The following is a 23,556-nucleotide window of genomic DNA, read 5'->3' as shown; positions in this document are numbered from 1 at the left end:
ATCTGGGCCTAGGTGCCGGCCTTCCCTGCCAGGAGCGTGGCCCAGGGCTTTGGATGCCCTGGGGTCACGGAGTTAACTGCAGACTGCGTGGGGCCCCAGCAGCAGACAGCCCAAGAACCCAGTTCTCGCGAAACCAGGACCCGAGCTGAAGGGCAGGATTTGCCCCAGGCCCGAGGGGCCCCTCGCCCATGGCCGAGGGGGTGGGGAGGCCTCGCCTCAGGCCGGTGCTTTTCGCCCTCCGTTGGCCGCCAGAGGCTCCCTCTCTCTCCCTCTCCTGGGATTTTGCTGCCGGGCTCCCTCTCTCTGCGGCCCTAGAGTTAATCCCATCAGCCGAGGTGAGGCACCTGTTACCCCAGGCCTTCCTCACCCCCGCGGCCTCTCCCCCGTTACACCCCCGCTACGCCGCCAGCCAAACGGCGCGGCGCGGGCGGCCGCACGTGGGCGAAGCCCCTGCCCGGGCTGGGACCCCCTCCCCAGGTCGGCCAGAGTGTGCGAGCGCGTCGGGGCCCGGGCCGCCGCCCGCCCGCAATGGCGTTAGAGAGCGCAGCGCGCCTCCCGGGGCCGCCCGCCGCGGGCCGGGCGCGCGTGGGGGGCCGCGGCGCGCGTGGAAGCGGCCGCCGCAGCCGCCCATCGCGCTGCGCCGGGAGGAGCGGGTGGAGGGGCAGCGAGCGGGCCGGCGCCGAGCCGAGCCGCGGCCACCGTGGGGCGGGGGGCGCCTCGGAGGCGGGGGTGGGAGCCGCGGCGGCCCGACCCTCCCCACCGGCGGCGGCTCCCGCTCTGGTAAGGGGGAGGATGTGCGCGGGGCGAGGAGCTGGGGAGGGTGGAGATGAGGAGGAAAAAATCGGGATGTACAAAGGCTGAGTTGCAGGCTGAGGGTGGGGGTGGGCTGCGGTTGGGGAGCGTTAGGCTGAGAATCGGAGGCAGTATCGGTGGGATCTATTGTTTCCTGGCACACTGGGAGGAAAAACAAAGGGATTTATTAGTATTACCCTGTAATTTTTTTTCTTCTTCTTTTTTTAATGTGGACGGGGAGCTCGGCTGTCCCCATGCCACACTGGGATCCGCCTGGCAGCCGCCGGGAGCCGCAGCCAATGTGTTAGGACTTCAGGTGCTTCTTGGCACAAAGCTAGACAGCGACCTCCTACCATAGCGCTTGGCGTCACCTGCTCTCCCGGCCCTGCCCCTGCCCGGGGCCGAGGGATTGCGTCCCGAACCAGGCTCGGGAATCGGCTGTCTCTCAAGTTGGTGTTATTTATGTTTGTCTTTTGTGAGGGCAGGTTTTGAATACCCCGGCGGCCCCAGCGCCCCCGCCCCCCGCCCCTTCGGGTTCGAATTGGCGGGGGAGGGAGTGGGGGGGTGTTGGGGGGAGGGGAGGGTGTGTACGGCTTAAACAAATGTCAGGGTAGAAGGAGATTGTCGAAGCTTGACAAAAAAAACAGGCACCACACTCTGAAGCCTTTCTTGTTTGTCTGCATGGGCCATGCATGCGTGCTGGGCCAGGAGCCGAGTCTGGAGACGGTTTAAGTGAAAGTGTGTGCTTCCTCATCTGATGGTGCGTGAGGGTGATAGGGCTCCGCCTAATATTAAAAAACAAAACAAAAACAAAATGAAAAATCTTTAGAACTACAACGTCTGCTCCTCAGCGGATCTTGAAGTATTTGCTTGCTGGCATATTGATGTGAAATACAGCTGTGGGCTAGAGGAGACTAGCCAGCACGTATTGCGTTGTATTCTGAGCTTGTAGTAAGTTAGAGGCAAGTGTAATAAACCAGGGCTATGAAAAGAGGTTTCATGGTCCTTTATTTTCTGATCGTCACGTTCTCATACATTTATTCCCATGATATCCTGTATCCCACTCTGTAATTAATAATGTTCACTCTTAGGAAACTTCCAAATATTTGATGTAGTTCTGAACTTACTGCCATTTAAGAACTTTCTTCTCTTGTTTTTGGTCTGAAATTGCACTAGTGTTGTTTTGGGGATGCTGTAGATGAGAATATTGGACCAGAAAGAGTGAAATAAGCCTCTGTAGACACGTTTTGGAGTTTGTAAACATAGATTTTGAACTTTCAATTGTGCTTGTACAGAAAGAATAAATTCTACCTGATGTGGAGAATCTCAAGTGAATTTCATTTTTCTGGACAGTTTGATGATTTCTTAAAGATCTAGGAACTGCTGGTTTCTTTTAAGGTCATTCACAAAACCAACCAAAACTTGGGCTAAAGTATTGCTTTGAAGTGTACTTATGTGTCACTTGTATGTGGGTATGTGTGTGATTTTGGTAGGGGTCTCAAGTTATGTTTGAAACAGTTTTGTTACCAAAGACCAATCAGAGTTATATCTTTTAAATTCTTGGCTTTGAAATTCCCATTTCAATATGTAATTTCTTCTTATTTGACGTGTGGCCAAGCCACTTTGAAAAAAAAATGTGTAATAGTTGACTAAACGTAAATTCAAATAAGTAAATGATTTCAGAAATTCGTTCTTTTCTATTACAGATGAACCTCTAGTCTTGCTTTGAAAAAGCCATTTTGTGTAACTCTTGACTGAATAATTTCCTAATACACCTGTTGGGAGGATCACTGACACAGTATGCCATTTGAGAGGTACTTTTTCTTGACCAGATACTGGTGATTAGAGAAGAGAGGTGTTTTGTGTTGTTTTTTTTTTTTTCCTGATCATTATGAACATTGGCTTTTCAACCCTGAAGTAAAAATGTTGAAAACCGAATCTTCAGGTGAACGTACCACTCTCAGAAGTGCCTCTCCTCACAGGAATGCATATAGAACTGAGTTCCAGGCACTGAAAAGTACCTTTGACAAACCCAAGTCAGATGGGGAACAAAAAACAAAAGAAGGTGAGGGCTCCCAGCAGAGCAGGGGAAGGAAATATGGCTCCAATGTCAACAGAATTAAAAATCTATTTATGCAGATGGGTATGGAACCCAGTGAGAATGCTGCAGTCATTGCCAAAACAAGGGGGAAAGGTGGACCTTCATCCCCTCAGAGGCGAATGAAGCCCAAAGAATTTCTGGAAAAAACAGATGGCTCAGTTGTTAAGTTGGAGTCCTCTGTTTCAGAACGAATTAGTAGATTTGACACCATGTACGATGGCCCTTCATATTCTAAGTTCACAGAAACTCGCAAGATGTTTGAGAGAAGTGTGCATGAATCAGGACAGAACAGCCGCTATTCCCCAAAGAAGGAGAAAAGTGGAGGGAGTGAACCTCAGGATGAATGGGGTGGTTCTAAGTCCAACAGAGGCAGTACTGATTCCTTGGACAGCCTTAGCTCCCGGACGGAGGCCGTCTCCCCAACTGTGAGTCAACTGAGTGCAGTATTGGAGAACACCGATTCCCCCAGTGCCATCATTTCTGAGAAGGCTGAGAACAGTGCATACTCAGTGACTGGGCATTATCCCCTGAATTTACCATCGGTTACTGTTACAAATCTTGACACCTTTGGGCACCTTAAGGATTCTAATTCTTGGTCTCCTCCAAGCAAACACAGTGATGATGCAGAGGATGCTCAGAAGAGTAATACAACTCCAGTACTAGAAGTGGCTTCGAAAAGTACCTCTCTAGCTTCAGTGCCCAGTGAAGAGGCACAGCAGAGCAAGGAAGCCGAGGACTCTACATCTAACCAAGAGACTCCTGACAGAATCGACAGAGACATTCCTGAAGAACCTTGTGCTGAAAACAAGGCAGTTACAGAGCCTGAAATCCCTTCACCACAAAACGAACCTTCAGAAGACGCAGAAGCTCATTTAGTTGGGAGTGAGGCAGCAATGCAACAGAAGAAAGAACTTGCAGGTGGTGATTTTACCTCTGCTGATGCTTCTAGATTCAGTTGTGGAAAGGAAGTATTCGAAGATTCAAATAATTTTGGGAGCTCCCATGTTTACATGCACAGTGACTATAATATATACAGGGTGAGATCCAGGTATAATTCAGACTGGGGAGAAACAGGCACTGAACAGGATGAGCAGGAAGATAGTGATGAAAACAATTACTATCAACCTGATATGGAATACTCAGAAATCGTTGGATTGCCAGAAGAAGAAGACATCCCGGCAAATAGGAAAATTAAGTTTAGTAGTGCTCCAATTAAGGTAAGTACGTTTGCTCAGTTTGTTTTTGAAGTTTTTTCTAAGTTTTTGTTTTTTTGTTTTTTTGTTTTTTGTTTTATTATTTGGGCCTGACTGTATGTAGACTAGCTTTGACAGCTATAAAGGATTCAAGGTTGTTGATATACACATGTTGTCAGGTGATTTTAAAAGTTTGGAGTTTGAGAGATATTATTTCCTGATGTGCTTTATAGTTGTATAAACCAGTACTGAGTAATACTGAAGTTGAAGAAGTTTGGGGATTGTGAGAGACATTCCAATGGACGGGTGTATGAATAATATGAACACTGAAAACCAGGAGTGTTAGTTTGAAATAGAATTACTTCTTTAACTAGCTTTACTTGAAATTACCCATGAATAATAAAATTATCTGAATCGAAACACTGTAGGATATGAGGTATAATGTACAAAGGGAGAGTTATGATAACCTTGCAATAATATTCTTTATTTACTTGCTTAAAAAATCTGAGTTATCCCTTACTTAAGTGTAAGTGGATTGTGAGGAATGTTGGAACATTTTTTTTTGTACTGCTACTTGGTAGTGAATGTTGGATTCGTGGAAATATGTTAGCGGACTTAAATACTTTAATTGGAAAGCTATGACTCTAAATAGCTTTGAGTTCAGAATTCGTTATATGGCTTTAAAATGAAATTGTGTGAAAGGACGTTAAATTGATTTGCCATTCATGGATTTATTTTTACCTCTTAAAATCTGGATAAATGCCAATTGAATTCAGATGCTCTATTCTAATGACTTCACTTAGTTAACATTTGGAATAGAAGAATAGCACAAAGTACATCCGCAGCGGGTGGTGAAACATTATTAGCTGATAATGGCAGTGGGACAGGAGGTGTTTGGTTGAGTATCAGAATCTCCTGGAGTGCTTTTTCAAAGTGTACTTGTCCATCGGCTCAGCCCCAAGATGCTGGCATGCCCTCCTAGGGGAATCTGGGGGGGTTGTGGTGGCAGAATATGTAGTTTGAAACCACTTTCTAGGGGCTTTTAGCTTACACAGTGTGTATATATGATAGATTTGGAATTAGATCTGGTATCTTCTTAAATTTTCTCCTCAAAATCTAAAGTCACTGTCTATTGTTATTTCCATCTTATGAAACTTTCATATAAGGCTGTAAGATACATAATTTACATAGCAAAGATAAATATGACCTTTCTGTAATTATGCAATAAACTAATAATCTATGAAATTATTTACTGGTGTTAGCAGGCAAACTTTTCTTTCATAGTGTAAAGCAAAAGTTCTGGGCCAGAATGGGCCATGTCAAGTTAAACTATGTTTGAAATAACTACTGGAGTTGTGAATCTAGTTTTTAAGTAAGCTAAGTTTCTTTGCTGCTCTTTCCCACCTTCCTTTGTCATTCTCTCCCCTACTCCCCAATGGTAGGTACTCTCTTTAGAGTTGCCTTTCCCTCAGGCCTATCCAGCCAGCTTCTAAATTTCATCTTTTACGTCCGCTTTGCAGGTGCTCCCCTTGGAACATCATCTTTTTACCCCTGAGGAAGAAAGCAATAAGATTAAATTGTTACACATTGAGCAAGGCAGGAATAACTGAACTGAACTCTTCAAGGAGTTTGTTGAAACCAGTGGCTGACTCCCTAATGGGGGATAGCAGTTTATGAAAATTTGGCAACCAAATGGGGCACCAGCCTTGTATTTGGGTCCTATGCTGCACAAAATGTAACTGCATAGTAATAGGTTTAATGGATTTTAAAGGATTTATCATTGAAATTTGGATGCTCTTTTGTGAACAAACCAGGTTTTGGGTGTGATACTTTGAAATTGAAGTGATTTTTTTTTCTGCCATTTATAACAAGCATTTTGCCTCTGAATTTTCACGTAACAGACTGTGTATTTCACGTAACAAGGAATGAACTAGATTACATACATTGAAGTTCAACACATTTCATTAAGAATATGGATCAAGCATCAGATTTGTGAAAGATAACGTGCTGCGTTTTAGTGGGCAGTTAACAGTACTAGTTGGAGTGGATTAAGTTTGCAAACAGAAGATTCATTCTTAGCCCTTTGTAATGAATAAGACAATTACTCTTTCTTGTTCCCATTGTTTAACATGTAAGTGGATTCAGTTGGAAATTTTGAGTGCCACTTTTCTACTGGTGGTGGTGATGATGGTAGTGTTTAGATTATTCTCCAGTTAAGATTTTTGCCTCAGAGAGTGGTAATAATTAAATTCAGTAAGTGTTTATTGAAGGCTTATCATATGTCTATTCTCATGCTGTTAGCTGCAGAGGACACAAAAATCTATAAGGTTACCTCTTTCCTCTGTGAGCTTGTAGAGTCAATTCTTAAACACATGGTATTTAAAACCCATGAAACACAGTGTAAAAACCTGTGCTGAAGTGTCTAATGTCCTGTGAGTACTTTAACTGTTCTTGGCTATACTAAATGCATGGAGTGAACAGGATTTGGTAGATCATTTGGAAGGGAATACACTCAGCCATTCCCTATGTGTGTTTCCTTATTCTTTGTATAAATATTTATTTATGGAATGGAAGTTATGATTTCCAACTTAAATCTTTTCCTTTGAAACTTAAACACATTCCCTATTTCAGAAGTAATATGGAGCATATTCCTTACAGAAATGATTTTTAGAACTTTTACATTCTTTTCCCGATAGTCTCATCTTATTCTTCACTAGAGTAAACATTCTCAACACTTTTGGTCTTTTGTTTTAGATCTTGTGTGTGTGAGACAATGTCCTCAGTTTCTATTTCAGTTCTTCTATAGATGTTTTAAATAGATATTTCCCTAAGATGTCTTAAATCTGGACCTAGAAAAATATCAAAATAATAGCTGATCTTTCCTGTGTAGTATATCCCCTATGTATAATTGTTGGTGACTTTTAGAAATGGTCAGATCGTTTCTTAATGGATAGGTTAATATGTTTCATAGTGTCATGGAAAGTTAGAATGGAATTAATAATAGAAAATGTAAAATCCAACTTTGAGATATGGAATGAGGGAGTGTTAGGAAGATGCTAATTTGAGATGTGGAATTATACCTTCATTCTCAGGAATTTCTCAGAGCCAAGGAATTGAATTAAATTTGTCTTAGATAAATCAAAGATAGAAAGGGTGACATTTAAAATTATTTTTTCTATTAATTCAGAACATTTATTGAGCCCTTACTATGTGTCAGGAACAATGCGAATGTAATAAATACATAAAATGACTGCAGCTGATCAAGTCAGGAACCGGTGGTCGGTAGGAGGTGTACAGCCCATTAAGGTCACTTCTTAGGTCATTCTGCTCAACTCTGTTCTTGGATGATCTTTCTAAGATCATCACTGCAATCTTGTTAAGGAAGTCATGACACTTTTTCTGTTTTTGGTAGCCTTATGTCCTTTGGATTGGTGTTCTTGAAACATAGCCTATCTGAAAAAGGTTATTTTCCTAATTCCCAGCAAGATGAAATTGCTGGGTTAATGTTGGGATACATAATGCTATACTTTTCTGTGTGTTTTCTCAAGTTGCCTCGAGCTTTACAGAGCTGGTGTTCAAAGGAGAGTCACCAAGGGCAGCAATGCTTCTCTGAGACTTACATGATAGTTGTTGAAAATGGGTTTCTTAGCATTCTCTCCCTCTTTTGGGGCTCTGAGTTATGGTCAGGGGGTACACAAGGCCTTTTATTCAGGATGGTGTTCTGAGCATAGTTCTGAAATCCAAATTTCTCTCTTTGTGCAGCTTTCTCTTTCTAACAGTCCTGCTCAGTGCTTCTAAACTTGAATTTGCATATCAATCACCTGGGGACCTTTTAAAATGCATGTTTCTTATTCAGTAGTTGTTTTGTAGGAAATTAACCTTGATGCAATGGTTAGCCTCCAAGTACACTACCAGCTATCCTGGAGGTATGGAATAGATAGGCTCAGCAACCAAATTTAAATGCTTGAATCACACGATTTATCAAATTAGTTTAAAACACACAGCCAGAAGCAAGAGGAAAGCAGTGGGGGGTAAGTTAACACACTTAAGGTGCAGAAGAGATTGGAAGGAAGGACCACACTACCTGAGTCCTGGATACACAAAATTCATGTGTCCTGTCCCTCTCTCTTTTGTATCAGCCTTTCCCATTGATGGTGTGGTTATGAGGACTAGAGTTGATATTTGAGCAAGAACTCCACAGACTCATGATGCCCTTGGCATCGTACTTCCTGGGATACATACTTGCTGTATGGAAGAGAGTGGGGACAAGTACACTTAGATACAGCTGTAGCTTTGCCAGTTTGCCTGCTGATGAGCCATGGGTGTTATTTGCATTTCTTGGTTAGGTCACCTGTGGGTCCCAGAATAGGATCATACTGTGTGGCTGATATGGAGATGGCATACCTGTCAGACCAGAGATGGTATGGTGATGACTTGGTCTTTCCACCCCTTTCTGTCTACAAGTAAATCTCTTGTTTGTTCCACAATATTTTCTATTTTGGAATGTCTTACAAGTTACTAACTTACCTATTTTTAACATACTTTGTAACTTTTGTCTTGGCCTTACAAGCTCTCATTATCTATACTTAACGGAGTCTCTGAGTATTAGCTTACTTACCATCAGTGATTATCACTTCTTAGAGTTTCATCCATTCCATTTGTTTTCTTGACCTTTATAAGAGAATTTAATATTCTCAAGCAATATAGCAAACCCTCAATCAGTAGGTCTGGGGTGAGATTTTGCATTTCTAACAAGCTCTCAAATTGGTGCTGATGCTGCTGGTCAACAGATCACTATTTGGAATATGATTTTGAAGTATAATCTTCTGGCTTCTGAAAGGGGCTTGTAACGAAATGTTGGGGAAGCTCACTTAACAGATTTGCTTTCCAGATGGGTCTGCTGTAGCTGGTTGTATGGGATAATATTCTTTGAAGATGAAACAGGTGTAAATTTGTAAAGTGCATGAAGCACTCTGTTTCTGGATACCAAAGTGGATTATGAGCCTTAAATTCATAAGGAGTTTGGGTCATTAAAAAGTCATATCTTAGACTCTTTGTGTGGTCTAAGTGTTTTGTTTTTTTTTAATAATTATTTATTTATTTATTTTTGGCTTTGTTGGGTCTTCGTTGCTGCGCGGGCTTTTCTCCAGTTGCGGCAAGCGGGGACTACTGTTCGTTGTGGTGCGTGGGCCTCTCATTGCAGTGGCTTCTCTTGTAGTGGAGCACGGGCTCTAGGTGCGTGGGCTTCAGTAGTTGTGGCACGCGGGCTCAGTAGTTGTGGCTTGTGGGCTCTAGAGCGCAGGCTCAGTAGTTGTGGCGCATGGGCTTAGTTGCTCCGTGGCACGTGGGATCCTCCCGGACCAGGGATTGAAGCTGTGTCCCCTGCATTAACAGGCAGATTCTTATCCACTGCGCCACCAGGGAAGCACAGTGGTCTAAGTTTTTAATTATAAAAGGACAGGAGTAGGAAGTTCTTGATAGACTCAGAAATTCCATTTCTCTCATTCTTTTGGAAGCCTAAACTTAAAAACTTCTAGAGAGAGTATAAGCATCATCATCTTATATAGCTTGCTTTTATTTGGATAACATTTAAATTGAACTTCCTTTTAAAATTTGATGGTTTATAAATTATGGTTTATAACCAGGTAAATAAGTCAAATATTTTAATGTACTGTGTAAAATCAAATAATGAATAGTTATTGAATGACCCCTTTTCTAATACCGCGTGGGTCTACCTCTTTTTTTTTTTTACTGAACATTGGTCATTTAGTATTTAAAAGAGATTCTTTTCTACAGCAGACTATTATAGATGTTTGCCGGCATTTATTCGTAGTAGAAAGATTTAAAGTTTCTTGCTTTTTGTATCATCAACAATATTTTTTCTTCCCCTCTAAATTTCCTCGCAAAGGATGCTAGTGTTGGGGTAACGGACTTTAAAGACAAGAGGCTGAATTTGGGGGAAAATAACTTTCTATTATGTCATCCATACATTGTTTACTTTATTAATCCAGTCACATGCCAGTCAGCAGTAATTTGATTTAAATCTCGTCTGCATTAGATTTTTTTCTAACATCTTCTTCACCACTCAAAAAGAAAAAGGCTTCAGAATTTCTATAGAAAAATACAGTTAGATACAGGATAAATTCTGTATAAACAAAACAAATATTATTATGTTAAACTCTGAATATCATTTCTTGATTTTTGTGCTGTTATCTAATTTACTTATTATTTTTTCTTAATTTCCTATGCTCTTCCTTTTTGGATCTATTTTTGTTCTTTTGCTTCATTATATTCTACAGTTTTCATTTTAAATAGAAGAATACTTTTCAAGTAATGCTTCATATTTTTTCTTTCTGGTCACTTTAAAAAATTTCCCTGGTTCTAATCTCTTCCTCTTGGTTTGTGACATAGAAACTTAAAGATGAAAAATACTTAAGGGTAATCTAGTGTAATTTCCCCACTCACTTCAGTTAGCCCTTCAATAGCATATTGCTGACAGATGATCATTCAGCTTCTGCTTGAATAATTCCACTTATGGGGAGTTTATTATTTTTCAAGGCAAAAGGAAAGTTAGAAGGAGGGACATGTGTGTGTGTGTGTGTGCGCGCGCTCTTATATTTGCTTATTTTCATTTGTTTTTAATTTGCAATTTTCTATTGAGATAAAATTCAAATAACATAAAATTCACCATCTTCGAGTGTACAATTCAGCGGTTTTCAGTATATTCACTATGTTGTGCAACCAGCACTATTATCTAATTCTAGAATATTTCCACCACCCTAGAAATAAACCCTGTGCCTGTTAGCAGTCACTCCTAATTCCCCTTCTTCCCACGTCTTCTGGCAAACACTAATCTAGTTTCTGGCTGTGTGGATTTGCCTTTTCTGGACATTTTGTATAAATGGGATCCAGGGCATGCTTTTTAAAGGGAGTGTAGGAGACGCAATGAGTATGGCGTGAGATATATTAAAATTTAAGATACCATGAGGGCAGCAGACCTTAGGAAGGTCTAGAGAGCAAGGATAAAGGAATTTGGGGATGGTGACATGGTCTTAAGATGAAGTGGCAATGTGGGGACAACAAATGCTGCCTGCCTGTTAATGCAGTTCACAGAGAGAAAGAAGACAGGAAGCTGAAGTAACAGCAGGATCCAGAAAGGGATGAGCATATTTGTTAACTGAGGAAGAATAGTGTACGGGGCAAAGAGGATGATTAGAATCACTCCCTACCTTGGGACACTGCACTTTTCTTCACATAATCTGAAATTGCTGTTGATGAAGCTAAGTGATTGCTTCAGCATAGTGTATCTTTAAAGGCACAAAAGCGCTAATGCCAATTTTCATCTTTACATTGGTCTTTTCTAGCATGCGGAGACCCTTGCCCTTTTGTAATGACCTGATGCTTATTTCCATCCTACTGCTCTTATGTTCTTGCTTTCATTATTCTTTTATGTTGATTGGAATTGTTCATGGACAAACTTCACTCTTTATTTTAAAAAATTCTCCTCCTCCTTCAGTACTTCAATATAGATTTTATATGCCATACTTGCTATTATCTATAATATAACCATGTATGAGATAAGTCATTTTGGGCAGGCACTTATTTAATTTATTGCACATTGTCAACTAAAGTTTATTGTATACATCACTGTTAAATATTATTAACTGATAATGAAAGTAACACCAAAAGTTTCTTGATATTCTGTAAACTTGGACAAATCTACATCTTTTTTTTTTTTTTTTTGGTGGTACGCGAGCCTCTCACTGCTGTGGCCTCTCTCGCTGCGGAGCACAGGCTCCGGACGCGCAGGTTCAGCCGCTCCGCGGCATGTGGGATCCTCCCGGACCGGGGCACGAACCCGCGTTCCCTGCATCGGCAGGCGGACTCTCAACCACTGCGCCACCAGGGAAGCCCGACAAATCTACATCTTGAGGCTTTGGTTTTCTTATTCGTAATTGAGGCTCTCTTACTTGTAATTTATCACTAAGACCTCTTCTCAGCTTTAACCTCTTGTTATCTTGATTATCTCTTAAACATATTTGTACAGTACCATTATCATAAATATTTGTGCTGTTATTTCAAAGGGAAAAATTTGAACATCTTTTGTTGAAATTTCAAAATGAAGAAGTTATATTAAATTGCTCTTGGGAATGTTATATATGTTATAGATTATAGTAGAAACTTTAAGGTGATTAAAAGGTTAAATCCAATGGAGTACATTTTGATAAAGTGGCTTTTAGAGCAACTCGACTTTTGAAAGTGTGGCATGAAATATATATTGAAACACCTTGCTGAGGAACCTACGAATAAAGAAAGAAATGTTTTGTAATATAGTTGCCGACATATTAATTGCTTCACTCACTTTTGTTCTGGAAATAGCTTCACAGCACTGTTCAACATGATTGAGATATTGATAACCTTTTGCAAGATTCCCAATTTTTTAGCCAAACTTGCTCTCTCTTTCTCAGGCCCCTATCCTTACAAAAAGGACAATGAAATAGGCAGAGTATAAAGATATTTGGAAATTTTATATTTTAGGAGGACCAAAGTCTTGTTGCTTATTTAATATATTTCAGAGGGACTAAAAAAAGAGCTTGTACAGTCAAAGCTATTCCATATATATTTATGTGTGAAGAAAAGTGGTTTTAAATGGACCGGCTCACAGACATGTTATCCTCTTTCTCTCTTTTTTTAAGTCAGATAATGAATGAGTTTTGTTCTGGGGAAAGCTAATCTTCCTCATTATTTTCTGTGCCAGATGAAATACAGTGGGCTGGGTTGGGACACATAGTGGTTGACAAGGGTCAGAAAGATAAACAGAATGGTGACCTGGGAGAGTCCAGGTGAGAGGCTTCGAGAGTAGGTATTTGGTGTTTCTCCCTTGATGCTTTTAGACTGGTATAATCCTGAGAACCTGTATGGCTTTGTGCCTTGAGTCTATCACGGTCCAGTGAGGGGGACCTTCCTCTTTCTTCCACTTCAGATCTCTCCTCCAAAAGTTGCTTTTTACTTCTCTTCTGTCAGAACATATGTCAGGATAGAGCTTCGTGGAGGGTACATTCATACTGGAAAATTTGTCTAATCTTGATACAAGGATTTTAAATAGTACTCAGTGAAAGGTGCCTATTCAGGCTTTTGAAGAGTTTTCCTTCACTGTAAGGGACCTCAATAGAAGAGGGAGAAAAACAGGTTTATTGGTTGGTTTTTAAGGTCTACTTGTGAGTCAGTGCTGTAGTGATGGGTTCTTTTTACTAAGCACTTGTTTCAGGTAAAATGGATGTGCAAAGTTGTTTTGTAAGAAAGAAACAGACATAAATTCACACTTTTCATTATGAATCAACTATTGTATTTATTTTTAAAGAACCCATTCCTAGAGATATAAACTTATTTATGTATAAAATAAGTAAAGAAGGAAGTTACATTGTACAGCACAGAGAAATATAGCCATTATTTTGTAATAACTTTAAATGGAGCACAATTTATAAAAATATTGAATCACTATGTTGTACATGTGAAAGTAATGTAATGCTGTAAATGAACTATACTTCAATAAAAAAATTAAAAGAAGCCATTCCTCAGAGGAAAGGCAAAACTTACTATAGGGTGTTTGACTATCATCTTGTGCACCAATATGTAAAACGTAATTATTATTATTATTTTTTGGCCGGGCTGCACGGCTTGCGGGATCTTAGCTCCCCAACCAGGGATCAAACCCATGCCCCCTGCAGTGGAAGCATGGAGTTCTAACCACTGGACCGCCAGGAAATTCCCAGTGCATCGATTTTATCATATGAATGCCCAAAGCATACATTTCCTCTTAGAAATTTTAAGATTGAGCACTGAACATTAAAACAAATCTTATGAAACATAAAAGCTGAACCAGACATGAAAATCTATGATACAATAGGGTAAGCAGAATACAAGAATGATAATAATATAGTTCAGGTCTTCATTGACTTTTTTTTTTTTTTTTTTTTTGCGGTACGCGGGCCTCTCACTGTTGTGGCCTCTGCCGTTGCGGAGCACAGGCTCGGGACGCGCAGGCTCAGCGGCTGTGGCTCACGGGCCCAGCCGCTTCGCGGCATGTGGGATCCTCCCGGACCGGGGCACAAACCCGTGTCCCCTGAATCGGCAGGCGGACTCTCAACCACTGTGCCACCAGGGAAGCCCTTCGTTGACTTTTGATACATGTGCATAACACATTATGTTTTGTTTCAATGTTAAATTAACGTCGAAAGGGAATTAACTCTATATTTTTTGGTCAGCATCTAGAATTATCTATGATTATTTATTTAGGATAGATTCCCAAAATATTTTAAAGCCTTTGATACACACAGCCTGAATTATTATTCAGAAAGATTTTATTAGTTTATAATTAGCATTGCACTGGAATGGTTTTCTCACAATCCCTGTACTAGCACTTGGTATTATATATATGCTTTATAGTTTTCAGCTTATTAGGTTTCTCATAATTTCTATGTATTATGTTGATTTATTGGTGAGGTTGAATGTTTTCTTGTGTTTACAGGCAATTTTTGGATATGAATTCTGGGTGGTGTTTACTGCCTTTTTTTGTCAATGATTGTTAGTAAGGAGTATATCAAAGTGTTATTTGTCTTGGTAGAAAGTTAAAAGAACTCACATATTCAATAATAGGGGAATGGTTAAATTCATTATGATATATATATATATACATACATATAGTGTAATAAGATAAAGCTGTTATAAATCATGTTTTCTAAAATTTTTTAAGATGAGAAATATTTTGCAATATACTATAGGATAAAAAGACTGGTTAAATATTTAATATGCATTTTTATCACAATTTTAGTTTTAAAACTAAAAGACTGAGCAAAGACTGAAAGTGCATATAGCAAAATGTTAACTCTGGTAATTTCTGGATGCAGAGAATAAAGGTGATGTTTATAAAATTATTTTAATTTTTCTAGATTTACTAAAATTTCTACAATGATCATATATTACTTTAATTATAAAGAAAAAGATACGGGGGACACATTTGGAACGATCAGCAATAACAACTCTATTTTTAAAATTTTATTTATTTTTAGTTTTTTGGCCATTCCACGTGGCTTGCAGGATCTTAGTTTCTCTGACCAGGGATGAAACCCATGTCCCCTGCAGTGGAAGCGCAGAGTCTTAACCACTGGACCGCCAGGGAAGTCCCTAACAACTCTAAAACTGACAAAAACTTTAAAAAATGCTGTCCGTGATTCTAATAATTAATTTTTTTTTGTTGTTGTTGTTGTTTTTTGCGGTACGTGGGCCTCTCACTGTTGTGGCCTCTCCCGTTGTGGAGCACAGGCTCCGGACGCACAGGCTCAGCGGCCATGGCTCACGGGCCTAGCCGCTCCGCGGCATGTGGGATCTTCCCGGACCGGGGCACAAACCCGTGTCCCCTGCATCGGCAGGCAGACTCTCAACCACTGCGCCACCAGGGAAGCCCTAATAATTAATTTTTAATGTAATTTTCTTTGGAGGTCAGTAGGTCACAGAGAAAAATTTTGGGGTATAAATTTATGGAATACTGAAGAAGGTGTTGGTTTAAGAAAATGAGTGAACTTTTGACAGTTGAATTCCTTAAGCGCATACTTTCTAATCCTTGGTAAAATTGATCCCATATTTGTGGCTAAGCTTGTAAGTATTACGTGGGGCAGGACTTTCTAATGAATTTTAAATTATGATGATAATACTTGCATAGGTGTTTTTTTTGTTTGCATAGATATTTTCTTTGAGTTGCTGTTGTCTGTATGATATCGTAACATGTTACTTAAAATGTGCTTTTAAAAACTGGGCATATATTCTGGATCTGAAGTGAAAAATATGTTAATGCATAGTCTTACTCAAAATAATACATATTTGTTGAAAGAAAGCCTAAGAATTCTCCCTTGTGAGCTCATGTCTTTCTTTTGGGTCTATTAAATTATTGAGCCTTAACAGCCTTTGTCTTTCAGAAGCTGAGAGTAGAGATGTCAAGTTTAGTATCTTGCCTGTATGTAATCCTATGAAAACACTTGCATGCACTCAGTTAAAAATGGGATTTTGTGTCCTAGGTCTCCGCAGCATCCTTTTGAATATGTTTTCTAAAACACCAGCCAATATGTAGTTTCCTGTTGTTATTCTTAACAAAAGTTTTAGCTGAAAAGATTGATTTGATATATGATTAGAGTATGTGGTAGTATATAATATTTTTAGTTAGCATCAAAGGGTCAGTTACCCTCATGCACTGGATAGTGTTGCACCTATGAAAAGTTTTGGTAGACAATGCTGAAGTATATAAATGATAAGAAAAATATTTTTTTGGGGTGGCAGAGTTTTCTGAAATCAGAATTTTAAAGTGTTGCTTTTGGCCTAATTAGATCAGCTGATAAATCTTACAGTTTCAAGCAATTCCAGCATTTTATAAGTTCTGGTGAAGTCCTTTAGACTGCCTTACTATATAATCTGGTGCTGCATTAACATTTTTCATTAAGTATACTTAAACCTTACTGTGATATGGCTAATAAATTCTACTTGTACTTTATTGAATACTGAATTTATAATAGTACTACTTAGATATGTACTACATGCATAATTGTAAGTATTATTTAAAGGAAAGAGGGCAACATTACTAGGTACTCAACCAAGTTTGAGATGAGACTTGTGTTTTTCCATTGGGGACTGTGATGCTTGTGGAATTTTTATATTGCTGGTTCCTTCTCTGAATAATGAGTTCTGTGAGTAATATATTTAAGGAACTAGAGAGCTCTCAGTAGATTGCTCCACTTGTAGAAGTAGCAATTAGAAGTCTTAGTTTGAAGTTACTTGGGTTTGGCACTTATTGTTTTGTGAAATTCTTACCCTTAATCTAGAAATGAATCATTGACTGAGTAGTTGATCCCTCTCACTGGAGGATGGTGGAAATAAGCTGTAAATATTGATACAAAATACTTTTTTAGTTGTCTTTTTTCCATATCATGTATTTAATGTTTAGGTAATATATTAGTCAGTGTTCTCCAGAGAAACAGAACCAATACGATGTGTGTATGTATTTGTGTATGTGTGTGTATAGATAGATATCGAGAGAGAGAGGGAGAGAGAGAAAAAGAGAAAGATAGAAATAGAGATGTTTAAGGATTTGGCTCACATGATTATGGAGGCTGGCAAGTCCAAGATCTGCAGGGTGGGCTGGTGGGCTGGAGACCCAGGGAAGAACGGATGTTGCAGTTTAAGCCTAAAAGCTGTCAAAGTGGAGACCTAGGGAAGGACCCAGGCTAGAGACTCAGGGTGTAAGCTCAGAGGCTGTCTGCTGGAGAATTTCTTTTTGCTTAGGGGAAGTCAGTCTTGTTCTATTCAGGCCTTCAACTGATTGGATGAGGCCCACCCACATTATGGAGGGCAAGCTGCTTTACTCAAAGTCAACCAGTTTAAATGTTAATCTAAATCAAAAATATCCTTGCAGGGACTTCCCTGGTGGTGCAGTGGTTTAGAATCTGCCTGCCAATGCAGGGGACGTGGGTTTGAGCCCTAGTCCGGGAAGATCCCACATGCCGCAGAGCAACTAAGCCCATGTGCCACAACTACTGAGCCTGCGCTCTAGAGCCCACAAGCCACAACTACTGAGCCTGTGTGCCACAACTGTTGAAGCTCACGTGCCTAGAGCCCATGCTCCACAGCAAGAGAAGCCACCGCATTGAGAAGCCCGTGCACCGCAACGAAGAGTAGCCCCGCTTGCTGCAACTAGAGAAAGCCCATGTGCACAGCAACGAAGATCCAATGCAGCCAAAAATAAATAAATAAATAAATAAATAAATAAATAAAAATATCCTTGCAGAAATATCCAGAATAATGTTTGACCAAGTATCTGGGCACCATGGCCCAACCAAGTTGACACATAAAATTAACTATCACAGTCAGGTTTTCTTGTTTGGTTGTACCCTCTGAAGCTGTTTCAGGGGAGAAAACCCCTCAATTTCCCCACACACCTTAGTGGAAGAGTTGTTCTGCCCCTGTCATTCTGAGAAAACCTTCCAAAGGGGTTCTTCCTTTTGGGACAGTATGTAGTAGTAGTAGAAAAAAGACCACATGGTTTGGAATCAGACCTGGATTCAGATCCTGCTGACATATGATCTTCTTAACAAAGTTTGTTTAAACTTTAAAGGCAGGGAGTTTGTTTTATGGTTGTGTCTCCAGGACTGTTACACTGTCTTGCACATAGTAGGCACATAATCAGAGTTAGTAATCTTTTTTATTTTTTAAAATTAATTTATTTATGGCTGTGTTGGGTCTTTGTTGCTGTGCACGGGATTTTCTCTAGTTGCGGCGATGCGCAGGCTTCTCATTGTGGTGGCTTCTCTCGTTGTGGAGCACAGGCTCTAGGTGTGTGGGCTCTAGAGTGCAGGCTCAGTAGTTGTGGCGCACGGGCTTAGTTGCTCCGCGACATGTGGGATAAGCCTGGACCAGGGCTCAAACCTGTGTCCCCTGCATTGGCAGGCGGATTCTCAACCACTGTGCTACCAGGGAAGCCCATTGTGTTAGTAATCTTTGATGTCCGTCACCCATGCTCCTTTCCCTTTCCTGTTCACTCTCCCCACATCTGAAGGTCCAAGTTGGGATGATGGGATAATATTTGTACATGTATAATGATTGTATAATTTATTTATAGGTAAAATCCTTCAAGTTAGCAGTTATAAATGAAAGCTGAGTGATTCCATTACAGATTGTCATCTTTTCTGGCCCCTGCTCTGGCTTGCTGAAGCTGTTGTGCTCTCTTTCATTTGGAAAATCTCAGTCTATTGCCTGGTAAGATAATGACAGTTTATAAGTAACCAGAAACAGTTATTAAAGTATGGTTGCATGAGATATGGCTGTGAAAGTTGAAGGGGGAGAGTATTCATTTTGCTTTAACTTTATTTCTGCTTTGAGTGGTTGCCCAAGCTTGTAATTAGTTGCAAGATAATATAAAAATTGGGCTCCATATGAAAGTTGTAAAGCTACTTATTTAGAATTTGCAGTAATTTGCCACATCTTTGATAACTTGAGTCTGTGGATATATCTATATTCTTTCATGAAAATTATTGAAAATTTAATTAAAGAAGGCAGTTGAATTATTTCTTACAGTTTAGTCTCTCCCCCACCTTTTATTTCCTGACCTGTTTATTAAGATGTGGTTTCTTTTGTTCTTTTCAGTGATTAGAGAGGAATTACCTTTTTGGATCACTTCTACCCCACCCCCTTGATACTGATTTTAGAAATGTCCTTGGTTTTAATTTCAGATCTAAGTCATAATTTTATACGTATTTTGGTAGCCAGTTGTCTCATTTTCTGATCAAGCTCTTGCTGAGTATGACTTTTATTTATCCAGAAAAACAGTTTTCCATTTTTCTTGGTGCTTTTAAGTAATTAGTAATAAACTACATGGGAACAAATAATCCAAGGTCTTCAAAACATATTTTTTGCCTGTATGTTGCTTGTATGTTTTCTCCGTGAATTATGTTACGTGGAAGATGTCTAACAGTTGTTATTAGGCTAAAATATGAAATGGCTTTGCTTGTTCTTGTAAATTTGTTTACGTACAAAATGTATATCATTTTCCCCAGGCAGAAGTAGCTTTTAATGGCACTCTAAGAAAGAGAATTGCTAAGCTGTTTTCTGCATTTTTCTTTTTAAATAAAAATACAATAACTACTTTTTAGGGTTTATATGCATTTCTGGAGACACAAAAAAGTGTTCTGTAAAAATTACCTTTCAATGCTAGTGATGTTGTTAAGAATATATGGTAATATGAGAGTTCATCATGTTATGTGAATGAATTGAGTCAGTATGTCAAATGTTATGTTATTACTGGTGATGATATTCTTTGTTTTGAGATTAATATGATTATAACATTCTATAACTACTGTATGGGCATAACTCAAGGTTAATAAGTCACTTAGTCAGCTGTTTAAAAATAACGGGTTATGCTGCAGCTATTTAGAGAAGGATTATATTCTGAATTGATTGGTAACAGTCAACAAACATTATTGAATATACTTAATATGTACTGAGCTTGGGCTCTGCTGTGTGGATATTGTGATAAATAAGCCCTTGCTCCTCAAGACATTTATAGTCTTGTGAAGGAGATAGAGAAGAAAACATTGAATGGTATTGTAATGTATATAGGTTTATACAGAAGGCAAGCATTTATCATTTATTGTCCAAATGTGACTCTTTTCAGGATAAAAACAGGGTGAATAATAATTACATATATTTGAGAAATGGGATAGTCTGAGTGTATGTGTTTTTTTTTTTTTTTTTTAAATAAGAGCATAGACCATTGCTTAATCTTCTTTGTATTGTACAATGTCTAGGGTGCCCATTTAGTTTATTATCAGACAGGGATAATTTTTTTTTTTTTTTTTTTTTTTGCGGTATGCGGGCCCTTCACTGTTGTGGCCTCTCCCGTTGCGGAGCACAGGCTCTGGACGCGCAGGCTCAGCGGCCATGGCTCATGGGCCCAGCCGCTCCGCGGCATGTGGGATCTTCCCAGACCGGGGCACGAACCCGTGTCCCCTGCATCGGCAGGCGGACTCTCAACCACTGCGCCACCAGGGAAGACCCCTGGGGCTCTTTATTTTAATAGTGAAATGAGTGCTGCCAATATTTATGCTGAGACAACAGGCATAACCTACGACTGACCCAAGGCAGCCAGTTCACATGGTCACCTACATATAACAGGGTGCAGAGGTGCTTCCGAGCAAGGGTGTCTACCTTTTTTAGGAAGAGGGGTATCATAAGGGAGAGATTTTTAGAGGAAGTGATACGTGAAACTTTAAAGATGACTAAGAATTAGGTAGAGAAGTGGGACATCCTAAGTCCAGGGAAAAGCGTGTTTGAGATAACTGCAAATAAATCAGAGCAACTGGAGGAACAGTAGGGGTGTGTGTGTGTGTGTGTGTGTGTGTGTGTGTGTGTGTGTAGGGTAAGATTGTGGGCAGGTAGTGTTTGTATACTAAGGCGTTGGAAATTAAATGCAAACTATAGGGAGTCACTGAAGAACTTTGAGGGATGGATGACCTCATCATTTTTGCTGTAGTGCTTCCCTCCTATGAGTGGTTATGGAAGGTTGGAGGAAATTCATTGGTTCTCCGTGCTTTCTCTTTCATTCCGTATGTTCTTTCAGTAAACATTTATCTAAGAAGCTTTCAGCCAACTTCTATTTAACCTACTTTCTGGGCTAACTGATGTTTTCCATTTGCTGGACAAACTGTGCTGACTAATGCCCATCTGAGTGATTCTGGCTCAAAGACTATTCTTTAAAAGCCTCCACCGTCATCCTGCCATATTGAGTTGTAGGCTAACTGTGAGTGGTTATGTACATTTCTAAACCTGTTTTTTTTTGCCGACTTCTTGTCTTTCTAAATGTGTATTTAATTGAATATTATGTAAATTGATGAAATATGAGTGTGAAAGAAAGTTTTTTTAAAAAATAAAAATGTAAATTGAATTCTTTGGAAAGATTTGATAAAGGGATCACTTAAAAATCTTGCTGTTGAATTAAATGAGGGCGATATGGATGAATAAAACTGAACAAATAATCTAAAAAGATGGACTACTCCAATTATTTTTCACATGTTTTTGAGTTTTTGGTACACTTTAAGAAAGCCAAACTGGCCGTCAATAGCCAGTGCATTATGCAGAAAGATAATGCTGATTGTTAATCTGCAGACCTAAACTCAAAGGGAAGGCCCTGGCCTGATATCCAGAGATTGGTGAATTAATGCACTTTTAGATATCTTACATTAATATAGACATGGTAAAATATGTATCAGTTTTTATGATTTCCCACTTAACTGCCTTTTTCAATTAGTTGACAAATTCATAATCCAGTTTGCTTTGGCTAAGAGCGCATGTTCTTGTAGAGAATGTCTGCTCTTAGCTAGGGACTAAGCTAATCACCTAAATTATGTATTAGAACGTGTCCTGTCTCAAGGAGCCTGCATTCCAGTGGGAGAGATGTAGTGAGAGAAGCAGTTTGATAGAGGTGTGCACAGGATACTCTGGGTGTAGAGAAAGGGCGCCTGGGTTCTGGATGCAAGTTAGGGGAAGCTTCTAGGAGGAGATGAGCTCTAGCTAAGTTTTGAAGGTTTAGTAAGTGTTTGCAGAGAAAGGTGCAGGTGTGCAAGGTAGCAGGAAGACACGGAGAAAAGCATGCTTTTTTGTAGATCTTAAAGTACTTTAATATTGTTGGTACAAGGTAAGGCAGGGGCAGATCAGGAAGGCGTCTTTCGCCGCTGGACTTAGGACTCTGCATGCTTTTCTGAAAACTCAACAGTCATGGGAAGGGGTTTTGAGCCTGCAAAGGAAGGTTGAATTTGTGTATTAGAAAGACCACTCTGATAGAGGAAGGAAGGTGGCTTGAAGGAGCAGGTGTGGAGATGGGGGTGGGATGGGTATGCAGAAGTCCACATGAGCAGGGATAAGACTGGTGAGTGTCTGTAAGGATAGGGGTTAAGACAGCCAAAGGGCAAGCTGGAGTTGCCCTGTGGCATGTGGGATCTTAGTTCCCGGACCAGGGATCGAACCCGTGTCCCCTGCATTGGAAGGCGGATTCTTTACCACTGGACTACCAGGGAAGTCCCTCATCTATCTACTTGCCTTTCCCTTGCCTCGTGCTTGGTTTATATGCAGGTACTCAGCAAATGAGAGATAGTGAAGGAATTAGCTGGACTCAAGAGGGAGTTGATTATGTTTGATCCAACAGCTGCAAAATAGGATGGATGAACTAATGGGGTCCTTTGAGCAAAGGCTGTGGATCTGAGGGTTTGATCTAGGTATCTACATCATTGGGGTACTGTGAGGAGAGATAAGAATAAGGGGTGGGACTTCCCTGGTGGCACAGTGGTTAAAGATCTGCCTGCCAATGCAGGGGACACGGGTTCAAGCCCTGGTCTGGGAAGATCCCACATGCTGTGGAGCACCTAAGCTCGTGCACCAGAACTACTGAGGCTGCCCTTTAGAGCCTGCAAGCCACAACTACTGAGCCCCTGCGCCTAGAGCACGTGTTCTGCAACAAGAGAAGTCACCGCAATGAGAAGCCCACACACCACAACTAGAGAAAGCCCACATGCAGCAACAAAGACCCAATGCAGCCAAAAATAAACAAATAAAATAAATAAAAAAAAAAAGAATAAGGGGTTAGACCTGATGAGTGGTGGGAGGCAGCATGATGGGGCAGGCCCACATTTTGGAGGAAGAGAGTTTGAGAAATAGTGCTTTGGAGAAATCTCCAACGAGATTAGAAAGATTTTAAGAAGTGTAAAGGTTTAACAACCTTCCTGGTGGGTTGGTAGATGAAGTACCAAACTGAGTAATTCTGAGGAAAGCTGGAGGTATTTATGGATTGAGACTGGGGGAGAGCTCTTCTAATCAGGGAAGGTAAGAGAGATACAGAAATGTAAAGATATTGACAAATATTTATTTCTGATAAAGTAG

At 40.1% G+C, this 23,556-nt stretch overlaps 1 protein-coding gene across 2 annotated transcripts in view; it reads left to right on the top strand.

Annotated features, from left to right (window-relative positions):
* Nucleotides 1-296: 296 nt before the first annotated feature.
* The window catches only part of LOC309810190 (neurabin-1-like), a 123,265-nt gene continuing 100,005 nt past the window's right edge, over nt 297-23,556 (top strand). The window contains exons 1-2 of one of the 2 annotated variants that reach the window (XM_082632063.1): nt 297-335; nt 2,499-4,110. In XM_082632063.1, coding sequence (XP_082488189.1) covers nt 2,716-4,110 — 1,395 coding nt within the window. In that variant the 5' untranslated portion in view covers nt 297-335; nt 2,499-2,715. Of the gene's footprint in view, nt 336-2,498; nt 4,426-23,556 lie in introns of those variants that run through there. The other variant, XM_082632062.1, reaches the window with a different exon arrangement.

This window comes from Mesoplodon mirus, assembly GCF_964341445.2.
Source record: "Mesoplodon mirus genome assembly, chromosome: 9".
Classification (NCBI taxonomy): Eukaryota; Metazoa; Chordata; class Mammalia; order Artiodactyla; family Ziphiidae; genus Mesoplodon; species Mesoplodon mirus.
Note: the sequence above shows the minus strand (reverse complement) of the source record. Positions and strands in the feature narration are given on the sequence as shown.